The 19808-nt window shown below is 54.7% G+C and overlaps 1 protein-coding gene across 24 annotated transcripts in view; it reads right to left on the reverse strand.

Moving 5' to 3' along the window:
- BCOR (BCL6 corepressor) overlaps positions 1-19808 on the reverse strand; it is a 119518-nt gene that overhangs the window by 21280 nt on the left and 78430 nt on the right. For all 24 annotated transcript variants that reach the window (XM_042242169.2, XM_042242166.2, XM_042242164.2 and 21 more), the window contains exons 2-4: positions 5426-5551; positions 4018-4096; positions 247-3090 (exon numbers count right to left, since the gene is read on the reverse strand). In XM_042242169.2, the coding sequence (XP_042098103.1) occupies positions 247-3090; positions 4018-4096; positions 5426-5511 (3009 nt within the window). In that variant the 5' untranslated portion in view covers positions 5512-5551. The remainder of the gene's footprint in view (positions 1-246; positions 3091-4017; positions 4097-5425; positions 5552-19808) is intronic.

Genomic DNA, 19808 nt, shown 5'->3' on the forward strand with positions numbered 1-19808 from the left:
TTTTAAAACTTCGGTTATTAGCATTCAAGTGGAGTTTGCTTAAAATCCACAAGAATCTACTTATGTTCCCTTACTGGATACATTTCAAAAAATTATATTACCATAAACTTCATTAATCAAATCTGCCCGGTGTCCTGCTCTCTAGTACCCCCGCCCCCTTCCTCTTCGAACATTAAAAAAAATAAACAAAACAAAAAAAAAAACTGACAACTGGTCAGGCTCCTGCAATTTGGGTGGGGGGCTCACCTGCAATGCCCGCTGCTCCCGGCTGAGCTGACTGGAATCGGCGTACAGTTCGGTTGTGACGCACTTGAACCGGTCACCCACGTAACCAGCAGAGTTGGCGATTCTCTTTGCCAGCTTAGATGGCTTTGGTTTCAGAACTTTGCCATCAGTTGATTCTGCCTCATCGGCTCCATCTTTGGTATAAGTGGGGGTGGCATCCACACTCGGTGGGGCACCGCCCACGCAAAATGGTTTGGGTTCCTCTTGGGTTTTCCCAAAAGTGACCGCGGGGCCATCGCTCCCCGGGGTCGGCTCCAGGAACGGAGTGGAGACCGGCATTGCCAGGTTCTCCTTGTTGGTTCCCGCTGGAACATTCTCCTTGCTTAAGTTGAAAACTGACTGGCCCGGGGCCTGTTTGAAAGCATAGGTGTCGTGGAAGTCATTGATGCGTCCCAGCTCGTCTCTGAGGGTGACAAAATCCCGGTGAGGCTGCAGGGCCGGCTCAGCTGGGGGTTTGCTGGGCTCAGCGCTCTGGCCAACACTCTCAGCTGTGAAGCCGGGTTTGGATGTGTTGGCTTCAGTTTTCGCGTCAGGCTCTTCCCGGAGGAGGTCTACATAGACAAGCTTGTCACTCTTGACGACGGTCTTCCCTTGATTCCAGCTAGGGCTGGGCTTGAGGTTCTTGTCTGTGGGGACTTCTGGATGTAACTTGGTGCCACTAGCTTCGAGTATCTCGGAAAACCGGTTTCGGAGGCTTGGGTCCTCGTAGCGGGCCCTCTCATGGGACCGGGACCTCCTCTCCGGTTTCTCCTCTTTAGTGATCTCGATGGGTGTGTGAGGTATCAACATGGGATGCACCATGCCCAACCCCAGTGCGTCCTGGTAGGTCACGAACTCCGGCCGGCCCGTGGGCAGCCCGTAGGGCAGTCCAGGCTTTGGGGCGAGGTGCCCAGGAAAGAGACTGCCGCTGGGCAGCAACACCGGGTGAGGGTAGACAGGGCCTTTGCCATGCAAGGAGAGGGGACTTATGGCAATGCCTTCGGGTGCTGGGTAAGGGAGGTAACTCCTGGGGTAGGGAATTGGCGGGGACCTGAATGCCTCATTTGGAGAGAGAAATATCGAGCTTGGTGGGAGGCCGTTCTCATTTGCTTTGAAGCTTGGCTCTGGGTTGCTGGCTTTGGCGCCCTTGCTGCCGGTGCTGCCGCTGTGCTTGGCAGGCGTGGTCGGGGGCTGGCCCACGTGCTGGATGACAGACGGTGTGGTGTCCACGGAGCCCCTGCTGGTCTTGCTGCCATCGGCAGTGGCGTTTGGGGCTGGAGATGCAGAGGCCGGGCGGCCAGCGCTGGACACTGAGCTGGACACATTAGTGACCACGGTGTCGGTGGCGCCCATGCGAGGACACGAAGAACTGCGCTGCTGCGGGAGGGCCCAGTCCAAGGCCTTGTTCTTCAGAGGCAGGCCTTTGCCATTGTTCTCTTCGTTAGGACTTGGCCCAGGCACCACCCAGGACGAGGGAGCCGTGCTAATGATCTCAGATCTATAGATAGCACAGCCGTTTCCTGGAGGAGATAGTGTTTCTTTCGGAATCTCACTTCCGGAGAGCACTAGGCCACTTCCAGCTCTGCTGTGAACCAGGACCGTGGGTGCCATCTTCTTTACGTGGTCAGCTTTGGAAGTGTCTACATCCACCACTTTAGAAGACAAGTCTAGTGGCTTATCGGTGACGTCTTTGGTAACCGTCTGCTTCTCCAACAGAGGAGGTGAGCTGCCATCCTTTCTCTCCTGACCCGCTGTTTTCCGAGTGTGCCCAGGAACTGGCTGGGCGCTTTCAGCTCCCTCTGGAGCCTTTGGATACTTGCTGCTGCAGAGTCTGGCCGCGGGAAACTCGCTGCTGACCGTCATGTATGGCTTTGACAGGGTGACAGAGGGTGAGGTGGAGATCCGGGCATAGTGCTTGTGGAATTCAGAGTAGGTGTCCGCAGTAGGCTGGGAGGGAAGGTGGACTCGGGGTGAAGGCCGAGGCGAGGGGGGCAACAGGAGAGCTGTGTCCCCCGGCAGGCTGCTGGTGACCGCCTTGGCGGAGGGCACCCTAGGCTGTTTACTGTTCTGGATGTGGGGGTATGAGTGAGAATCGACCGGGTTCCCAGGACTGACACCCATCTTCCAGGGCAGGCTTTTGTCTGTGCAGTGGACCAGAGGCGGGATGGCTGGAGAGGCGGAAGGCGTCGAGAGCCTCATGGGGGAAGCCAAGGACGATGGGATGTGGGGACTGACGTAGTGAGGTGGCGGCAGGTAGAGAAATCGCTCCCCATTGGTGCAGACTGGCGAATATAGCGGCTGGGCCAGGCCATACGACTGCTGAGGTAGCAAGGCCTTGTACATGTTCAGGGAATACTTATTTGGCGAGTCAAGGAAAGGGTAGATGGCTGGCGTGGCCCCCTCCATGTAGGGATTGACCCAGGGCAGCCGCAGGTAACTAGCACCATTGATGTTGAGCGGGCTCTGTTTGTCACTGGCAGGCCTGTCTAAGCCCAGAGTTTCTGCCGTGGGGACAGCACTTTTTTGTATTCCTGGTGGTGTTTTGTATATAGCACTGAAGCCATTCGGGGGCTTTCCAGAGACAGCGGAGGCCTCCACTGTCTCGGGTGTATTCGGTTTGAACTGCATCTCTGGGTTTCTTTCGGAAGAAAACCCCAGACCGCCTAGAGTGGTTGTGGCAGCCTCCCGCCCTTTCTCTGAGCCCAGTCCACACAAGCTAGAATAGACGATGTTTCCGGGGACACGCAGTCCTTCCCGGATCAGGCCAGTGCGGTCCATGCTCAGCGCTGCCAGGCCATCAATCCGATGGGCCGTGGTTGCGTCCACCTTCACACAAGAAGAACACGGGTGTTACCGAGAATGTGCCTCCAAAGCAGCCCATCCCAAAAAGAAACCACAGACTAGCTCAGCAGGATATCAGCCTCAAGATCTGAGCGGAAAGGGTTAAAAAAAGCAAGGCTTCACAAGGCCTGTGCCCCCCTCCCCCCTTATCCAGCACCCTCCTCTGCCTGCCTTCTCACCTTTGTCCGACTAGTATCCTGGAAGCACATAAAATGATCCCTTTACACTTGAGGCCCCTGCATTAATTCAGTCATCTATTAACTCTGGAAAATCCACCTTCTCAGCAAAAATTCTTCGCTGCAACTGAGGTGGTACCAACTCCACTGCTCTCAGCACCGACCTTGTGGGGTACAGATTTCAGACTTACCCTCCCTGGGTCTGGTCAGGATGGGGTGGGGTGATGTTCACTGGGGCTTTCCCAGATGTGGGGAGGCATTATTTAACATAACAAAAAAAATCCCAATCTTTCAGGGGGACAGCAAGGAACAGAAGACTTGAGCTGTCTCATTTCGAAATCAATAAAGAGGCCATGGGTCAAACTGCAGTTGTGTCTTTCGACTTCTTCTCCCTGGTTTCTGAAGATGGCTCTGTTTCATATTTTACTGGGAAGGTAAATCCTCAGGGTCTACTTGGAGGCTAGAAATTTATCCAGCTGGGAGCGCCGGTGGGGCACATAGCTTATCAAGGAAAAGGTGGTATGGACCCCACCAGTCACCAGGGTACGAGGGCATAAATGGCAAGCACAGCCAAGAAAGCAAGCCAGGAAGAAACTGGGTGAAGCCTTGTCCCACTGCCTAGGCTTTCTCCAGCAGCCCCCCCAAAGGCCCTTTAATGGTATGCAAATAAATGCACGATTGATTACAGATCACTGATACTCAGATAGCACATCAACAGAAGCCATTAATCTCTTACCACGTTGTGGTTCAAGGGATTTTCTTCCCTTAGTTCCAGTCTGGCCTTTGAAGCGTCACCATCATTTACGGGAATTTTCCTATTTAAAAGGACATACCAACTTCGTGAAAGCATTCCTCATTTAATATATCTTTCATAGATTACCCCGGAACAGGCCAGTTTCTAAAAACTCTATTTTCCCAACTGCCCTTAAAAAAAAAAAAAAAAACAAAAAAAATCCTCCCCCATGGCCCATATTGAAAGTTATCCCCAAATGGTGATTCAATGGGACTGGGAAAAAAACCAAAGCAAGGCAAGGGAACGGGGATGCGAAATCACAAATACGTCCCTGAGTTGGGTAAGGTAGAAATTCTGCACAACTATGTCTCCTTCACGATTGTTTCTCCACACAGGCTGGGCATGGCTATCTGGGCCCTGCAGTCCGAGCAGACCCTTATAAGCTCTACCTGAGGACAGGCGTGTGGGTACAACGGCCAAAGGCAAAGGGGCAGACCTGGAGACTAAAGTCTATGGACCAGCCATGTCAACCATTTCTGTGTTACCCAGGAGGACAGGTTCTCAAAACTTTTCCCCAAACAAAGTTAGGCACCACGTCCTAAGAAACTGGTTTCCATGGTGATAATAAAGCCATATTTGACGGCCTTTATCAAAATGATGGGGGATATACACAAATATACAAATGTTAGCCATTCCAGAGGAAGAGGCCATACATCTGTGCCAGGCTGTTGCGGCTGCCCTGAGACTTGTTATCAGAGAGCATCGATAAAGAAAGTGCTTGGTGCCAACTTCCAAATTCCCAGGATAAAATCGCTGACAAATGGCAGAGCAAAGTTTCATCATTACCCTGAAGAGCAGCTTCAATTTTCTACTGCTTAGCTGCCTCTACCCCACTCTCCCAAATTACTGATTAGGAAGCATAACAGAGCTGTTGGGTGACTGAAACCAGGAGCCGGTGGCCTCGCCAAATAGGCGGCAGAGGATCCGGAGAAATCCTGGGCTTCCATAAAGTGAAGGGTGGCTTTTGCCCCATTTATTACTGAGCAAACTATTTGTTTTAAAAGCACATCGAATGCCGATCCACCTGGGCCCACACTCCTGACATTTAGAGTTAAAGCAGCATATAGACTGGGATTAATTCTCCTTCATAAATATGAAATAATAAATTAAGGACGAAAGAGCACTGAAAGGCCGCTTTAGGGGCTAATCTCTTAAAGGGCGGCAATGCTTCGCTGAGCCGGGTTGCCTGTTAAAACTGTAAATCAAGGGCTGCCAGCTAGGCAGGAGATCTCTCCCCACCACCCCCCTTTGGGCCCACTCTGGCTGTGAGGAGGTTAAGGGAGGCTCTGCTCAGGAGCCCCAGGGAAGGACCTGCATGCTCCCCAGGCTTCAGCCAGACCCACGCATTCACCTGTCGTCACTGATCCCACACATGCGGACCCTCTCGCTGTTCATCCAGCTGTGAACGTTCCCATACAGGGGGGTTGCTGAAAGCATGTCGTCTTCTTGGATGGCAGCTTTTCTTCAAGCGTCTAGTCTGTTTAACAACAACAACAAAAATCCCAGGAGGTTGAATAAAAAAGAGCCAAACAGGGAATGAGAGAAACCCCCTTTCTAGGCACATACGGAGTGTGGAATGCACACTTGGGAAGGTAGAGCCTGCTTGGATGTTCTACAGACAGCTGGGAGTGAAGTATGCCTGACCCAGGGGTTCGAGGAAGGGGATGGAACTTCCCTGGCAGGAGGCGCCGGGGATGTGGAGGGCCCAGCACCTTGGGGCCCCATCAGTCAAGGTACTGCATACGGCACCCTACACCTGCCATTCTCCCTTCCCCTTTCCCAGCCTTTGGAGAACACACTTGCATGGAAAGTGGCTGGTGGGGGATCCCGCAGAGCCCCACACTGATTCTTCTTGGGGCTGAAAGGATGGGGGAGAGGGGGTTGGAGGTGGTAGGAGCGGAATAAAAGGCACAGCAGTCCAGTGCGGCAGCCCAAACTACGACTCATTTCCAGGGCTGTGGTGTGCACGACTTACAGGTGGAGGGTTAAAGTGTCAGTGGGCTGGCAAGCCACCCCACCCAAGCCCTAGATTAGATTAAGCCCCAAACCCGGGTGGTTTTGCCTGGGTGGTTTGGCCTGGGAACTGCAAAGGGAGACGGCTGAGTAATTCAATGACGCCTGCTCGCTGGGGACAAAAATCATTAGCGAGCGCAGAAGTCTTAGCAGCCCGGGCTGTTGGGCTCCGGCTGCGAGCCGCTAGCACTGGGGGAGCGGGCAAAAGCCACCCATTTCCCATCCACTGGGAAGGAGGGAGGGGGAGGCGGCACCTTCCCCCCTCCTTACCTTCTCTGCTCACCACCCCCACCCACATCACATTCTAGTTTGCTGCATGAGTGAAGGGTCAGGACAAGCTGCATTTTATTAACAGGATTATCACGGCGCGTGATTTATCCTCGTGCAGGATTTTAATTGCTCTTTGGAGGTTGAGCCGTTTCTTTTGACTGCGCTTCAGCCCATATCCTGCTGTTAAATGCTGGGTTAATAAGTAGGGGAGCCTTTAATGCCTGGGACCGATGGCCCTCGGCAATTCCCCCAGCTCGCACGCTGCCTTGTCCAGGCACCCCCCAGCCACAGCCTCTGTACACCGGGACCCAAACCTGAGTGTGAAATCCCTGGTGTGCAGCTCATGGGGGAACTTTTCTTTCTCCTCCCTCACACCCACCCACAGTTTCCGAAAGCCCAAATGTTCCCTAAGTCGACACATTTCCTTTGTTAGCAGGAAAAAATATGCAAATGATTGCTTCTACACTTTAGCACAGGGAGCTGACTGCCAGGTCGGCTGGGTGGGAGCCACTAGGACCGGGGAACACCTGGGAGACCCCAATCCCAAAGCCAGGCTATCCCTCTGCATTTCTTTGTCCTAACTCGGGCTTTTGTCCACCAGCATCCCTCATCGGCCCCTATACATAGAACACCGTCTGTTAATCGAGATCCACGCACGCAGACACACACCACGCACGGTTAGAGCTCAACAATAAAGCTGGGAGAGAGATAGCAATCTCCCCATGTGTCCAGCCTGGTGGGATCCTGGAGAGGCTATTTGTCTAGAAAGTGTTCCTTTCTTCAGGCAGGCTGGGACATTTCCAGGGGGCTGGCTACAGCGCCCCAAAGACAGAATCAGTCGGATGCAGGCATTGAGGAAGATTCTGTGGGGGTTCACAGGCCGTTCTTCTGTGTTCCGAACATGCACATCAAACTGGGGGTAGGCCACCACAAGAGAAGGCTCACTCAACAGTGTGTCCCCTCTCTAACCCCTGCCACCCTTTCTAATTAAAGGAAGACAGGTCTCAATCTAGAAGGTGGAGCAACATTCCTCCGTGCAAGTGTCCTGGGCATATGGCTGCCACAGGAGGGCCATGCCATGCCATTCCCTGGCTGCGTGTCATGATGAAATTTGGACCTTGAGCCAAAGGGTCCCTCTATCAAACCCTTAAGAAAAGGATGAGGGGAGTTACACCAGCTGCCTCCTAAGAGCTTCTGTTAGTTGTCACCTGGGGACAAGGACCTCTGAGCACCTGACTGAGGAAATAGGAAGGCTGTTGCCACAATCACCCTACTGAGCCCTTCCCCCACCCCCAGGGCCTGCAGCCCCCCCTTCCCCCACCCCCAGGGCCTGCAGCCCCCTTCCCTTGAAAGGGTTTTTCTTTGGAAAGGGCAGCCTGAATTTAGCAGGTGAGGTGGACGGAGTTTAGAAGGGATAACCTGGGATCACAGAGTGCTTTCAAAGCTTCTCCCCCGCTCCAGATCTCGTCTGGTTTTCAGTATTAATACTGCACAGATAAATAACACCCCGCGTCAGAATGAAGTGTTCTGACCAGCACAGGATCAGATGGAGGGCTGAGGCCCAGAGCATGGTCCAGGGTCACAGATGTGGGGGTGAGAGGGAGAAGGGTGAGGCCCAGTATTGGATCCTGCTGACTACACCTACACACACACACACACACCCCACTCTCTCTCTCTCTCTCTTATAATCTTTAGCTGCCCCATGAACTTTTTGTGAACTGTTTAAAAGTGGAGGTCTGTTGAACAAACAGCGGCGCCACTGCCAGCCATAATTTCATTGCAACGAGCTAAAGACTTTTTAACTCTTCAGGTTCCTGGCCCAAGATGGAGCTGGGTGGAAAGGGCCAACGAGCCAGGGCCCTGCCCAGCACGAGGCCCTTCTCCAGAGAGACAGCCCACATCCTGGGCAAAGGCCAGACTGCTTACAGCCCCCCTCATCTCTCTGGGATGGAGAACTGACGAAGGGGATCTTGGGGGTAAGGGACACACAGACAGGGCCAGACAGGCAGTCATGCTCACCCCACTCCACTTTTAGAAAGGGCTACTGAAATTGTTGGAGAGGTGGGGTCTTTCTTTTTAACTAAGGAAAAGTTCTTCAAAAGTGACTTTCCTGACCCTTGGCTGTGGGTCACGGTGAAGGGGGTAAACGATGTGATTTGGATGACAAACAGAGCAGATGCTGTGCTGCTATGTATAAGATGTGTATTCCCCCTTATTTCTCAATGACCACCCCACCCAGGCCTGGTCTTCCACAGGCAGACTATGCTTCTGGCAGTGCCAAGATGTGTGAAGTCAGTCATGAAAAGCACTTTACAAGCACCAACCTGTTTCCAGTGCAAGCTGTTAAGCTATACCTTAGCTTTGGGTTTTAACCCTTTTTTCCAGCAGAGGAGAGAAGGGGGCAAGGATGCCGGAGAGGGATAAAGAGGGAAGGTGGCCCAGAGAAGGGGTCAGCCCAGGAGACAAGAGTGTCTGGTTTCTGGAAGAAGAGACAGGAATTGTGGTGGCTGCCCGCTGAACACCCAGCTCTTGGAGAGACAAAACAGCCACCCCGCATGGAGATCTCTGGCTTTGCGCCTGAGTGCAAGCACAGGAGAGCTTGAGTCTCCCTCGACAGACTTGGGCCCTCATCTGCTTTAGGAGTCAAGTTATGATTACCCCCAGCCTGGCCTGGACACTGGGGAGAAGCACCTGATTGGCAGAAAGAGGTCAGAGGGACTACGATTAGGAGCTGTCACCCCCACCTTGGCACCCTTGAGTGGGGGCACCTTGGCACTCTGTGAAAAGACACGTGGGGGAACACGGGCCCTGAGCTGCACTCCACCACCAGTGGTCTGCCAAGTCCTGCCATGAAGATACCATTATGCGCCAAGGAAAAGGACAGAACTTTTTTTTTCCCTTTAAGGCCGAGTTCCCCTGGCAGACAACAGACAGGGTGTAAAGGAAGGAGCCGTGGTTGTTGAGAGGCCAGCCTGAGTGCAGGGAGGGGGGCAGTGCTGGGCCACTCTTGGCACCTCTCCTTTCTCTCCACCCCGCTCTTCCTGGCACCGGGCCACTTTCCACTGCCTCCGCCCTTGAGGTGACGGATGGATTGGTTCAAGTCTGCACATCAAGCTTGTCAAGTGGCACCAACAAAATGCGAAGCAGCACCACCACACTGGCCCCACTCCATGCTACCACCTACAGGGCCCCTTCCCAGGGCCTTGCTCACTAAGCACCCCTTAACCCATCAGTCAGTGGCCAAGGAGGCCTGGACAGGTTTGGGAGAGCACCTGGTCCAGAAGACTGAGTGGACATCAGGGACCCCAGGCAGCACCGTGTGCCAGGGTCGACTGTGGGCTGGGGACCTTTGCAGGACAGGGACTCCCTCAGTGCGTGGCCGGTTCTCCAAGGAGGATGCGTTGAGAGCACAATCACCACTGCCTTCCTGCTCTCTCGTTCACAGCCTGTCTCTGGGCAGGTGGCTGAACCTCTTCAGCCTCGGTGCCCTCATCTGTAAATATTTGGCACCCTGTTTTCCAGAGGATTAAACTGCACTCAGGACTTGAGTTCTGCCTGGCAATAGCTGGTGCAGGCCCCGTCTAATGCCATTAAGCAGCATCTAACTCCACTAAACATACTATATAACAAACCCCCAGAATGGCTGCGTGGTTCCTTTGTGGCAGTGGGGAGACTGAGGAAGGGACACAGAGGGGCCAGGGAGGGGTGACCTTCAGCAGGGCAAGGGACTTTCATGGAAGCTCGCAGAACAGGAGCCCCTCCTGAGGCTGCTCCAAGCCCAGACTGAGTCACCCACAGGCACTTCTCTATGGGTGTCAAGGAAGGGAGGGGTGAACAACTTTCTATTTTAGGATGGGGGGCTGCTTGGATGTGGGAGCTGAGAAAAAGTGGTCCAGGGTGTGAGGCATTGGGGTGAGTCCTCCTGGGCTATTTTCCCCAGTGTGTGTAACAGTGGGGAGAGGGGAACCCCAAGGATGCCTCCCAGGTCAGGGGAAGGTTGCAGGTTTCCAAGGGTATGGTGGAAGGAGGTCGCTGGCTGGGTCCTCCAGCCTGTACAGGGGTGCTGAAGTTGGGCTGAGGGGGAATGGGAGGCGTGATCTGCCTGCCAAGGTGTTATCTCTCGGTGCACCCTGCAAGCCTCCCTGAAAGCCTCCCGGGGCATCCCCACTCCTGCCCCAGGTTTTGCATTTGTAACAGACAGCACTGCTGAGGGCTAGCACTGGGGAGTAGGGGGTGGGGAGAACGAGAAACTCGCGGCAGGCCCTGACCTGCAGCACCCAACACCTTCCCCGCCTTCCCCCAGGGCACTGGGGATAGAGCTACTCCGGGCAGTAAGGAGTGAACTTGGCCCGCAGCGGTGGCGGCGGCGGGTGGTGGGGGAGGGGCGCACCCTCTCGCGTCTTGCCCTGATCGGTTGGCAACAAAAGCATTTTCTCTCCCACCACACACACACACACCCCGTGCGGCTGCGGGCTCCTCGCAGCTCCTCTGCCAGGTCCCCGCGTGGGGCAGTGGCCAGCACACATCCCCGCCCTCGGCCCCCGCCCGACCTTCCAGGAACTCCACTTCTCTCCACTAGCCCTCCGAGACCCCGCTAGCTCTCCACTAGCACACACCTCGCCTGTGTGCATCTCTGGGCTCTCCCTTTCCCAGGTGCCTGCCACTGAATCTCGACAAAAAGCAACTTTGGGTGGGCACACGGAGAACCCAGAATGTGCGGTGGAGCTCACCAGGGGACCGGGCACTGGAGACCCCTGCGGCCATCGTCCTGGGCTCCCTTTGGCCAGTCTGGAGTGTTGCTCTCCATGGATGCTTCCCCCCCATCTCCCCTGATTGAAAGATGCAAACCAAGTGTAGCCAACTGTAAAAGGGGGCTGGGGGCTTGAGGAGAGGGGAGGGTACCAGCAAGGATCAACCTGGAGAGCTGCTGCTAAACCAGGAGTGCTGGCCGCCACACACTCCCTTTCCCACACAGCAGAGCCATGCCGCACCCCCCCCCCCCCCCCGCCCCATCGGCTTGCGGAACTTCCCCTTCTCCCCTGACGCCACGCCTTGGCTTTTTGTCCCTTTCACTTTTTTTCACGGTGGTGCCACACACAACAACCACGTGTGTATGCAAGGGGGGGACCCACTTGGAAGCGGGTGTCCCCCCACAGGAGGCAGCAGCCCAGGACAGGAAACCTAGGCTGAATGCAATCAATCATCCTTATTCCTCTCCTTCTGCCAACCCACACCCCTCCCCCACCCCACACCCCCTCTGGTGGGGTCCCTACAGGGCTGGGTTCCCAGCTGGAGTCTCCCCCAACCTGGAGGCAAATGCAGAAGAACCGATCCATAAGGCTATTAACAGCAGCTATCATTAGTACACACAGGAAGCACAAAGGAACTTTTTACAAATAAAAGATGCAGAAAACACAGGGTCCTGCAGTCTGCACCCGGATTCCCTGCTGATTGTGTACCGCCTGGGAGTCCTGGGAAGACTGGGGATGAGGGTCAGGGGAGGACAGGGTCTCCCACTTTCTTAACAAGGAACAATAGGAACCCCATGTCTGCTACTCAATCTTGGAACCAGAACACCCCAAACAAAGCTGTGGGAAAACTGCAGTAGACGTGGGGGCCCGTGAATTTTTGTAGCTGTTCAGAGCTTAATTACTCCTCCTTGATCCGTGGGACTAGACACGACACCGCCAAGGTTAAAATGCCCCGAACAGCGCCGAGCAGATGTGAGCGAGCTGGCAGACGCGCAAATGAGGCCTGCCTCGGAGCACGATAACAAGTGACTAATACATTGCATATCGTTGAAAGAAAATTATTTTTCTCTAATTTGCATTTGCTTGGGGGAAAAAAAAAAAGCCAACCAGAGTCCCTCCTCACAAGCTCGAGTCTAATCCTGGAAATACAGCCCGGCTGCTTTAAGAGAGCTGGAAGGAGGGAAAGACTGCCAGTGTTTTGGCGTTGCAGGCTTGTTTATCTTTCCGCCTTTCCTCCAAGGCGAAACTCGTTTTGCAAGCAACATTCCTACAGAAAATGGCACACGTCATAAAAAGAGACCAATTTATAGAACTGGCACCGAAGTTCATGTATCATTCCAGAAGTATCTCCCAGCTCCCCACTAGGGAACCCAACTAGATGTAGAAGTCCACATTATAACTCCAGGCGGGGGGTGTGGGGGGGTAAGGTTTGAGGTGGGAGGGGGGATGAAATCATCATTTGCAGATATCCTGAAAGCTGTACACCCAGGGGGCCAAGTCACACAGAAGGTCAGGATATAGAATTAAGTCAGCTCTGAATGATCCTCCAGAGAGCCCCGAAGGCTTCAAACTTGAGGCTGGGGTGAGGGGGGGGGAGCGGTTTTTACACTCAGCTGGCCCCAGGACAGCCCAGGGGCAGGCCCAGCCTCCTGACCATCCATGCCCCTTGCCAGCTTGGGCTCCAGGACTGGCCCCTGGCGGGGGGAGTGAGGGGGGCGGGGGGATGGCCGCCACCCACCAACTGTTCTGCCTCCTACCCTGGCGCCTCCCTGCACTGCCTGGCAGAGGACCAGGAACTCAGAGAAGGCCCGTGGCTGTGGGCATCTATCTAGTTGATTAAGTCACAGAGTGGGTGGCGCTGTGGGCTGACCTGAAGACAGTGGCGTCCTACAGCTTAGAGGCAAGTGCACTCTTGAAAAAAACACGGGAAGGCAAAGGGACGTGGGTAATCCAAAGCTTTGGGTCCTGAACCTACACACTGATGTTGCCAATCCAGGAAACAGGGCCCAGTGCATAAAACACAGCAACCGCCTGTCTCTCAAACTTGTCTGAATAACAGGGCCATTTCAGAGGAAGAACAACGGCCTTCAGAGCCTCTGCAATTTCCAGAAAGCCTTCAGTTAATAATACATTCTTTCCAACAGGCTTGCTTTAGGGCGGAAAGTTATTTTCCCAAATCTTAACAACCTGGTCACAAGCCACTGAGGCCCCAGGCCCCAGGCAACCCCTCCAGACAACTGACACTCATGACCCTTCGGGCCTTCTCCTGCCACCTCTGCCTAACAAGTTCCCTAAACCACAAAACACCAACCAGCGCGCCTGTCCACCCAGGTCCCGGGAGCCAGAGGGCCATGTGTCCGCGGGGTGGGGAAGGGGCACCGCCGCCAAGGGTTGTCTCGCCTTGCGTCCGAGGACGCCCCGGCCAGCAAGTGGCGGCCACCTCTGCGGCTCTCCGTGGGCCTGCATAGTGCGCGCTTTGTGTGAGCGCCGGGGAGGCACAGCGCTGCCCGTGCACCAACAGCTGTCACATTATTTGCACTCGCTGTAAACAGCCTTCACATTCCCCCCTTACCACATAGTTAAAGCCAGACTAACAATCCACAGTTAGAGATCAAACCAACAACAGCAGTATTGTGTCTGCCTTCGCTGCCTTCGCACCAAGCCCAGCAGCTGGCAGGTTTCTCCGGAACAAGGGACCCCCCCCTCCCCCCAACCCCTCCGGGCTCCAGCCCAGGCTGGCCAAGGCAGTGCTGCGTGTGTCGCTGCTGATTGTTAAAGCAAGAGAACACAGCCATTTCGAGCAGAGTTCGGTGGGGTTCATCGCCTCTCTCTCCTGAGTTTCCTCCTCCAGCTAGTGGCTCGGGGCAGCCCCCCCTCCCCCATCTCCTCCGCAGGGAATAAAGGTTGTTCAGACTCCCAGACTCTGCTCAGCAAAGCGTGGGCCAGCCTGGGGTCCAGCAGCCCTCTCTACCGTGTCCCAGAGGAAACGCAGCTTGGCCCCGTCTGCAGCTCACAGCCCCCTTGTGTTTCTGGAAAACTGTCCAAGTCCCTGAATCCTGACTGGTCGCCCCACTGATCAGAATGTCTCCTTTATGATTTTTGGTTAAGTCGAACATTTCCATAATCGTCATTATTAGCGCAAATTACACGCCTAATCGGTCCTTAAATAGATTTTAATTAAATAATCATACAAGGCTCATTTTATGACTTAAGAAAGGCATTACTTTTCGTTATAAACTTTCTACCAAGATATAGAATAAGGATAGCATACAAATACTTAGTCTCTGAAAAGCACCAATAACTGATGGGCAGCGTACTGGGAGGGCAGACCCGGCCTCACACCTGGAATCAAAGTGCAGACTAGACACACCACATCTGCCCAACTTTCCTCCTCCAAAGCATGACTTTGTCTTCTCTTTGGGGCCAGACGAAAGGAACCCCAAATGCTCCTTTTGTCCCTGCCCGTCTAGAGCCCACTCCTCATCACCCTCATCTGTTTTCCACCCCTCAGTCCGCTGAGAGCCGCGGTGGAAAGCAGGCAGGCTGTGCTTGTTAAATGCTGTGTAAAATGCTGTTAATAAAATAATAAATACAAAGGATGGAGGCTGCTGGTTCCATGGGTGTTTTGACTGGAAATGCCTTGGCACTTGTCATGTGTTTATGGGAGGGCAGACAACTCTAGGATTTACATAGTTTGGACATTTCTGTACTTCATTTATTCTTTCTTAAATGACGTAGGCCTAGAGCTATTTCAAGTTTGCCTTTGTACAGAACTGTTAAATGCCTAAGAGTTTCTCCAATTAAACCAAGTTTTAAATCAGACCCAAGGCTGGAACGGACTGACTCGCCCCACTCCACCCCTCAGCCCGAGGCTGGAGAAAACAAACAGACCCTCCACAACAATCCCCTGGCCTTGCTCTCCCCACCTTCACCACCTACCCCCTCCACGGGGGCGAGGGGGGGGGCGGCGCACCTAGGGTAAAGGTTAAGGTGTCTTCAGAATTACAGGCAAGGTCCTGGCTACACACTCTGGAAAGCACTGCAGTTGGGCACATCCTGGCCATACTCTAACCTCTAAAATAGTGAGCTAAGATGGGGGGAAAACTGTTGGCCTGGTAAAACCCACTGTTCGCAAAACAATGTCAGCAAAGGCTGGGAGGCATTCTTTAGAGAGGGACCAGGGATTCATGCCTACTGAAGCTCTTTCAGCACAAAGGCTTTTAGGGGAAGAAGGGAAAAGGGGGGTGGGGGTAGGGGAGAGAAAGGGAGGGCTCCTGTTTCAGAGCAGGCATCCCCAGAGAGTCAAGAACCAAGTGTAGCTTCAATCAAATGCTGACTTCCCCTCTGGGAGTCGAGTAGGAAACCTGATCACAGTAGCTTACTACCGGCCTGGATCCATACAGGTCTGGTTTTCTTCTCATGCTAGTAATTTTTTTAAATACATATCGATATAAAAGAAGCAATCCCTGGCAGACTTTATTGAAAACCACACTGAGACCTCATAACATCCGGACTTAATCCCTATCAAACAAACCACAGCACCTCTGGCCTCTACAGCGGCCAGACCCTCTCACCTCTTCCCACCAGGTCTCTCGTCCAGCTGCTGCTGTTCCCTCCCCCAAAAGAATGAGGGGAGGACTAGCCAAAGAGCACCTAGATACTGGTTCTGGAATCAATTCCTAACCGTAAAAATGATCCCACTCTGGCAAGGGGGGGTAAGAAAAAAAAACCCAGCCTTTTCATATGGAATCCTTTAAAGCCCAGAATGTAAAGAACTGTAACAAAGGGAAAGAGGAACCCACCAAGGCAGACCTGGAGAAAAAGCCTCAGGAACACCCTTGGAGGAAAGCTTAACCTGCAGGTTGGTCCCCTCCAAGCTAGGCCTAAGCAGGTGGGCAGGCGGGGTGGGGGGGGGGGGTGCGGTGTCCTCAGGGGCAGGAGGAAATGGAGAAGCAACCTATAGGAACCTGACCAGTCATTCAAAGCAATTACTAATCCTCAGGGCCTACTATGTGCCCAGTAGTCTTCTTTGATCCTAAAGGTGGATAATTATTCCCAGTCTTACAAATGAAGAAACTTACTGAGGCTCAGAGGCCATAAATAACTTGCCCCCAAGGTCACACAGCTAGTAAAAATGGGCCACGGTCAAACTCAGTCCTGGAGTTGCGGAGAGGAGCCAAGTATTGGTCAAACTGTGCCATCTGGAATTACCAAGAAGTTCGGGAAGCTTTCTCGGCCCTTTTACTCCAACACAGGGTAAAAGGATAGCACTCAGCACCTAGGAAACTCAGTCTACCAGGAGCCTGCACCCTAGTTTCTCCTACACCGAGAAATCACTCGGTCCATATGAAGTCTTTCCACTGACATCCTACACATCACCCGGCACTGGAACACCCCAGTGTTGAGGCCAGGGATCCCCACAAGACTCCACTCTCCTCCTCCAGGAGACCAGAACAGGCAGCAGAAAATGGGCGCTAAAGTGCTGACACCTGGAACTAGAACTAGGCTTGCCACCCTAGTTTTGCCACATGGAGCAATAAATCAAGTTATCTAGGTAGGGCAAAAGCCCTTTGGAAAGAGTACCTACACCTACCTTTCCTAGGGACCCGAGTACCAAAGTGGGCTGGGGAGGGAATTGAGGGGGAAGTGGCCAAGTCCCAAGTTATCTTTTCATTGCCCAACTTCTCATCCCAGAAGTGCAGTGTCAGCGTTAAGCATCCCCTTCCCACCCCATCCTCAATTTCCGGGTCTGTCCCGGGCTTTCAGAACCTCCGGGAACTCTCCACACCCGTTGCCACAGATGCGGCCGGCTTCAGGACCAAGGGCCGTCTCCAGCTCGGCTCGGTGGGAAGGTGAACAGGCAATAACGCCGGACAATCAGCCACCCCTGTGGCTTCCCGGCCACGGGCGGGATCGAGGCCACTGGCGGGTGTCTCTTCCAGAGGCCGAGGCTCCGGATGTGCGAAATGGCTCCAGGAGCCCCTGGGGCGGGCCAGAGCCTCGGCCACGGGAGGGATCGAGGCGATGGCGGCGCCGGGTCCTCACCCCTCTAGCCAGCCGAACACGCCCCGGCGGCCCGGCCGGCCCTGGCTCCCGGCCAGTGGCTTTCTCTCTTTTTTAAACTTTCCGGCCTTGGCGATAACTGCCAATTGGGGTAGGATTTCCAGCCCCTACCTTCCCTCCTCCACCTTCTCCGTGTAGGCCCTTCCAGCCTCCAGGGAGACGACCCCCGGCCCCGCAGACCATCCCCGACCCTCGCCACTTGGGGCACCTGGAAAGAGCTTCCGGAAGATATCGGCGTCGGGCCGAGTCTGGGGCTGGTCCAGGGAGGAAGTCCCGCAGCCTCCAACGGTCCGAGCCTGCTCGCGGCGTGGCGCGCGGACGCAGAGCCGCCCCCACTCTAGTTCTCTCTTAAAGACCTGACGGCTGGGGGGCAGGGGGTAGGTTAAAGGCCTGCCTTTACAAAAATTCTTAACGCTTCAGATGCCAAGAATTTTGCGTGTCCTTGGGCATGGCTGTGAGCGCTCAGGTAGAACAATAGAAATGAGGGGTGCCGGAAACGGTTCAAGAAGACCCCTATAGCCCTATAAACCTCTCTCCCCCCCCTAGCAGTTACTATTAGCATTAAAAGACCCTAGTGCCTTCAGTGCAGTAGTGCCGGTTTATAACTTTTTCCCCCCGCTGGGTCCCCATACCCTAAACAAGCCCCCTCCTCACATTTTGAAATCACCAGGGCAAAGACAGCTCCCAACCCTCTGAGGTTCCAAAGCTTCTCACCTGGTCTGCTCCTGGCACCCTGACCTGACTCACCCCCATCCCCCCAGTAGTTTCTCCGGTTTGCACCTAGACAATAAATTTAGTTTAATTTAGCTTCCGGTCTTTAATTTTAGCAGGTCTCCTTTTTGCATGCAAATCAATATGGCAATTACCATCTAAAAGCTCGCCCAGCCCCGGGTCAATGTAAATTGATCATTGTCCGCCTTCCACAAAATAACACCGGGAGTCTGTGGTGCATAATGAGATTATACTGGAAACTGTCTTTTAGATCACAAATTATATTTTATGCTGTCAGGATCTTCTCCTAGCGGACTTCCCCGCTAATCACGGGGCGCAGGAGCCCGTGGGTGCTGAGGGGCAATGGTTGGCGGGGAGGCTTGGCTCTAAGGAATAACTAAGTGCGGGGGCTCCCCCCCCCATTTCCAAGATCCTCGACTGGGGGCAGGTGGAAATGAGTCTGTAATGGGAAAGAGGGCCTTCTACCAAAACGTTGCGGGAAAAGCTCGTTCTTTAATTCTCATCCAACAAAAAGTCGGCTACCCCTTGCGGAGAAACACATGGGGGGAAACCAGTCTAAGCCGTCGGTCCTGGGCCGGGGTTTGGTAGACGTCCCCGACCAAGTGCTCGAGACACAGGAGGCTGGGCCGCCCCGGGGGCTGCGTGAGGAGACCTTCCACTCCTACCCCGGCTGTTACTCAAGCGGGCGCCACCACCTAGGCCCCGGCAGCGCAGCCAGCCTTGCAAACAGACGGAATCTTGCCGGCCGGACTTTCGGGCGAAGCAGCCCAGGCGGGCTGGGCGGGCCTCGGCCTCCCCTCCCCAAACTGGGCGAGGCACCGCCAGGCCCGAACCGTGTGAGCAGACAGCTGGAGACCTCCGAGCCAGGAGAACGTACCTTCTCGCGGAGAGCAAGGCCCTCCCGCCCCGGCGCGGCCCCCGGGCCACGGGTGTGACCCGGGAGCCTAACAAAGGGCCTTCAGAGCTCCTTTCGGCCTCGGACTGGCGGGGGAGGGGTGGGACCCGCGGGGAGGGGGGCGGCGCGGCGGCCCAAGTGTACCCGCGCGCCCCCTGCCCCGCCGTGCCGAGTTGGCCGAGCCCGGCGCCCTCGAGGAAACCACCGAGGTGGCTTGATCGAGGCCGCTGGGCACTCCCCAGGACCATGAAGGGGTTCGGGCGGCTCGGCGGCCGGCGAGCCTCCCTCCCAGCCCCGCGGCCCAGCCCTGCCCCGCCCGACCCAGCGCGGGCTCCACCCGAGTGCGGTCTTCCCCATAAAAGCTGGAATTCCCGGCTGGGCTCAGACAAAGAGGGACCGCGGCAAATCGACGCCGCGGGCAAACCAAACCCAAGCCTAGTTTATGTGCACGTCTGGGGTCACAGAGGCGCCTGCTAATCCTCCCTACCGAGCAGGCCGTCCCCGCACGGTCTCCTCCAGGAAAAGAGAAAAAAAAAAGCATACCTCCCCTTGATTTCGCCCAGAGGCCGAACTTCGCACTTCTTTCGGTTCACTAGACCCTGTGCACCAACCTTAGCAAACAGGACCTAGAGCAGCACAGCATCCCTTCCTCCCCAGCCAGGAGTGGAACGCTTACTCCTCGTCTTCCTCCACCATCCATCCTCTCAAGGTCAAGAACTCAAAAATCTTTTAGAAACCCTCCAACCTGGTCAAGACATACCTTCTTCCCCACTCTAGCCAGGAAGAAACTATAACCAGAAGCAATCTTAGTGACTGAGGACCATCCAACCTTAGCCTCTGCCCTCAGTTTCCCTCTAGCCAAAGACACACTCACGTAAATGAGTGTGTGAATGTGGTTGTGTGGTGCACATTTCCGTGCCCTGGTCGGTCTCCCTGGGCAGGAAAGTCTCCATCAGGCATTGAGGAGGTTTTGTCATTCAGCCTGTGTATCTAAGCGTGGATGTGTGCAT

This window comes from Ovis aries, chromosome X (genome assembly GCF_016772045.2).
Source record: "Ovis aries strain OAR_USU_Benz2616 breed Rambouillet chromosome X, ARS-UI_Ramb_v3.0, whole genome shotgun sequence".
Classification (NCBI taxonomy): domain Eukaryota; kingdom Metazoa; phylum Chordata; class Mammalia; order Artiodactyla; family Bovidae; genus Ovis; species Ovis aries.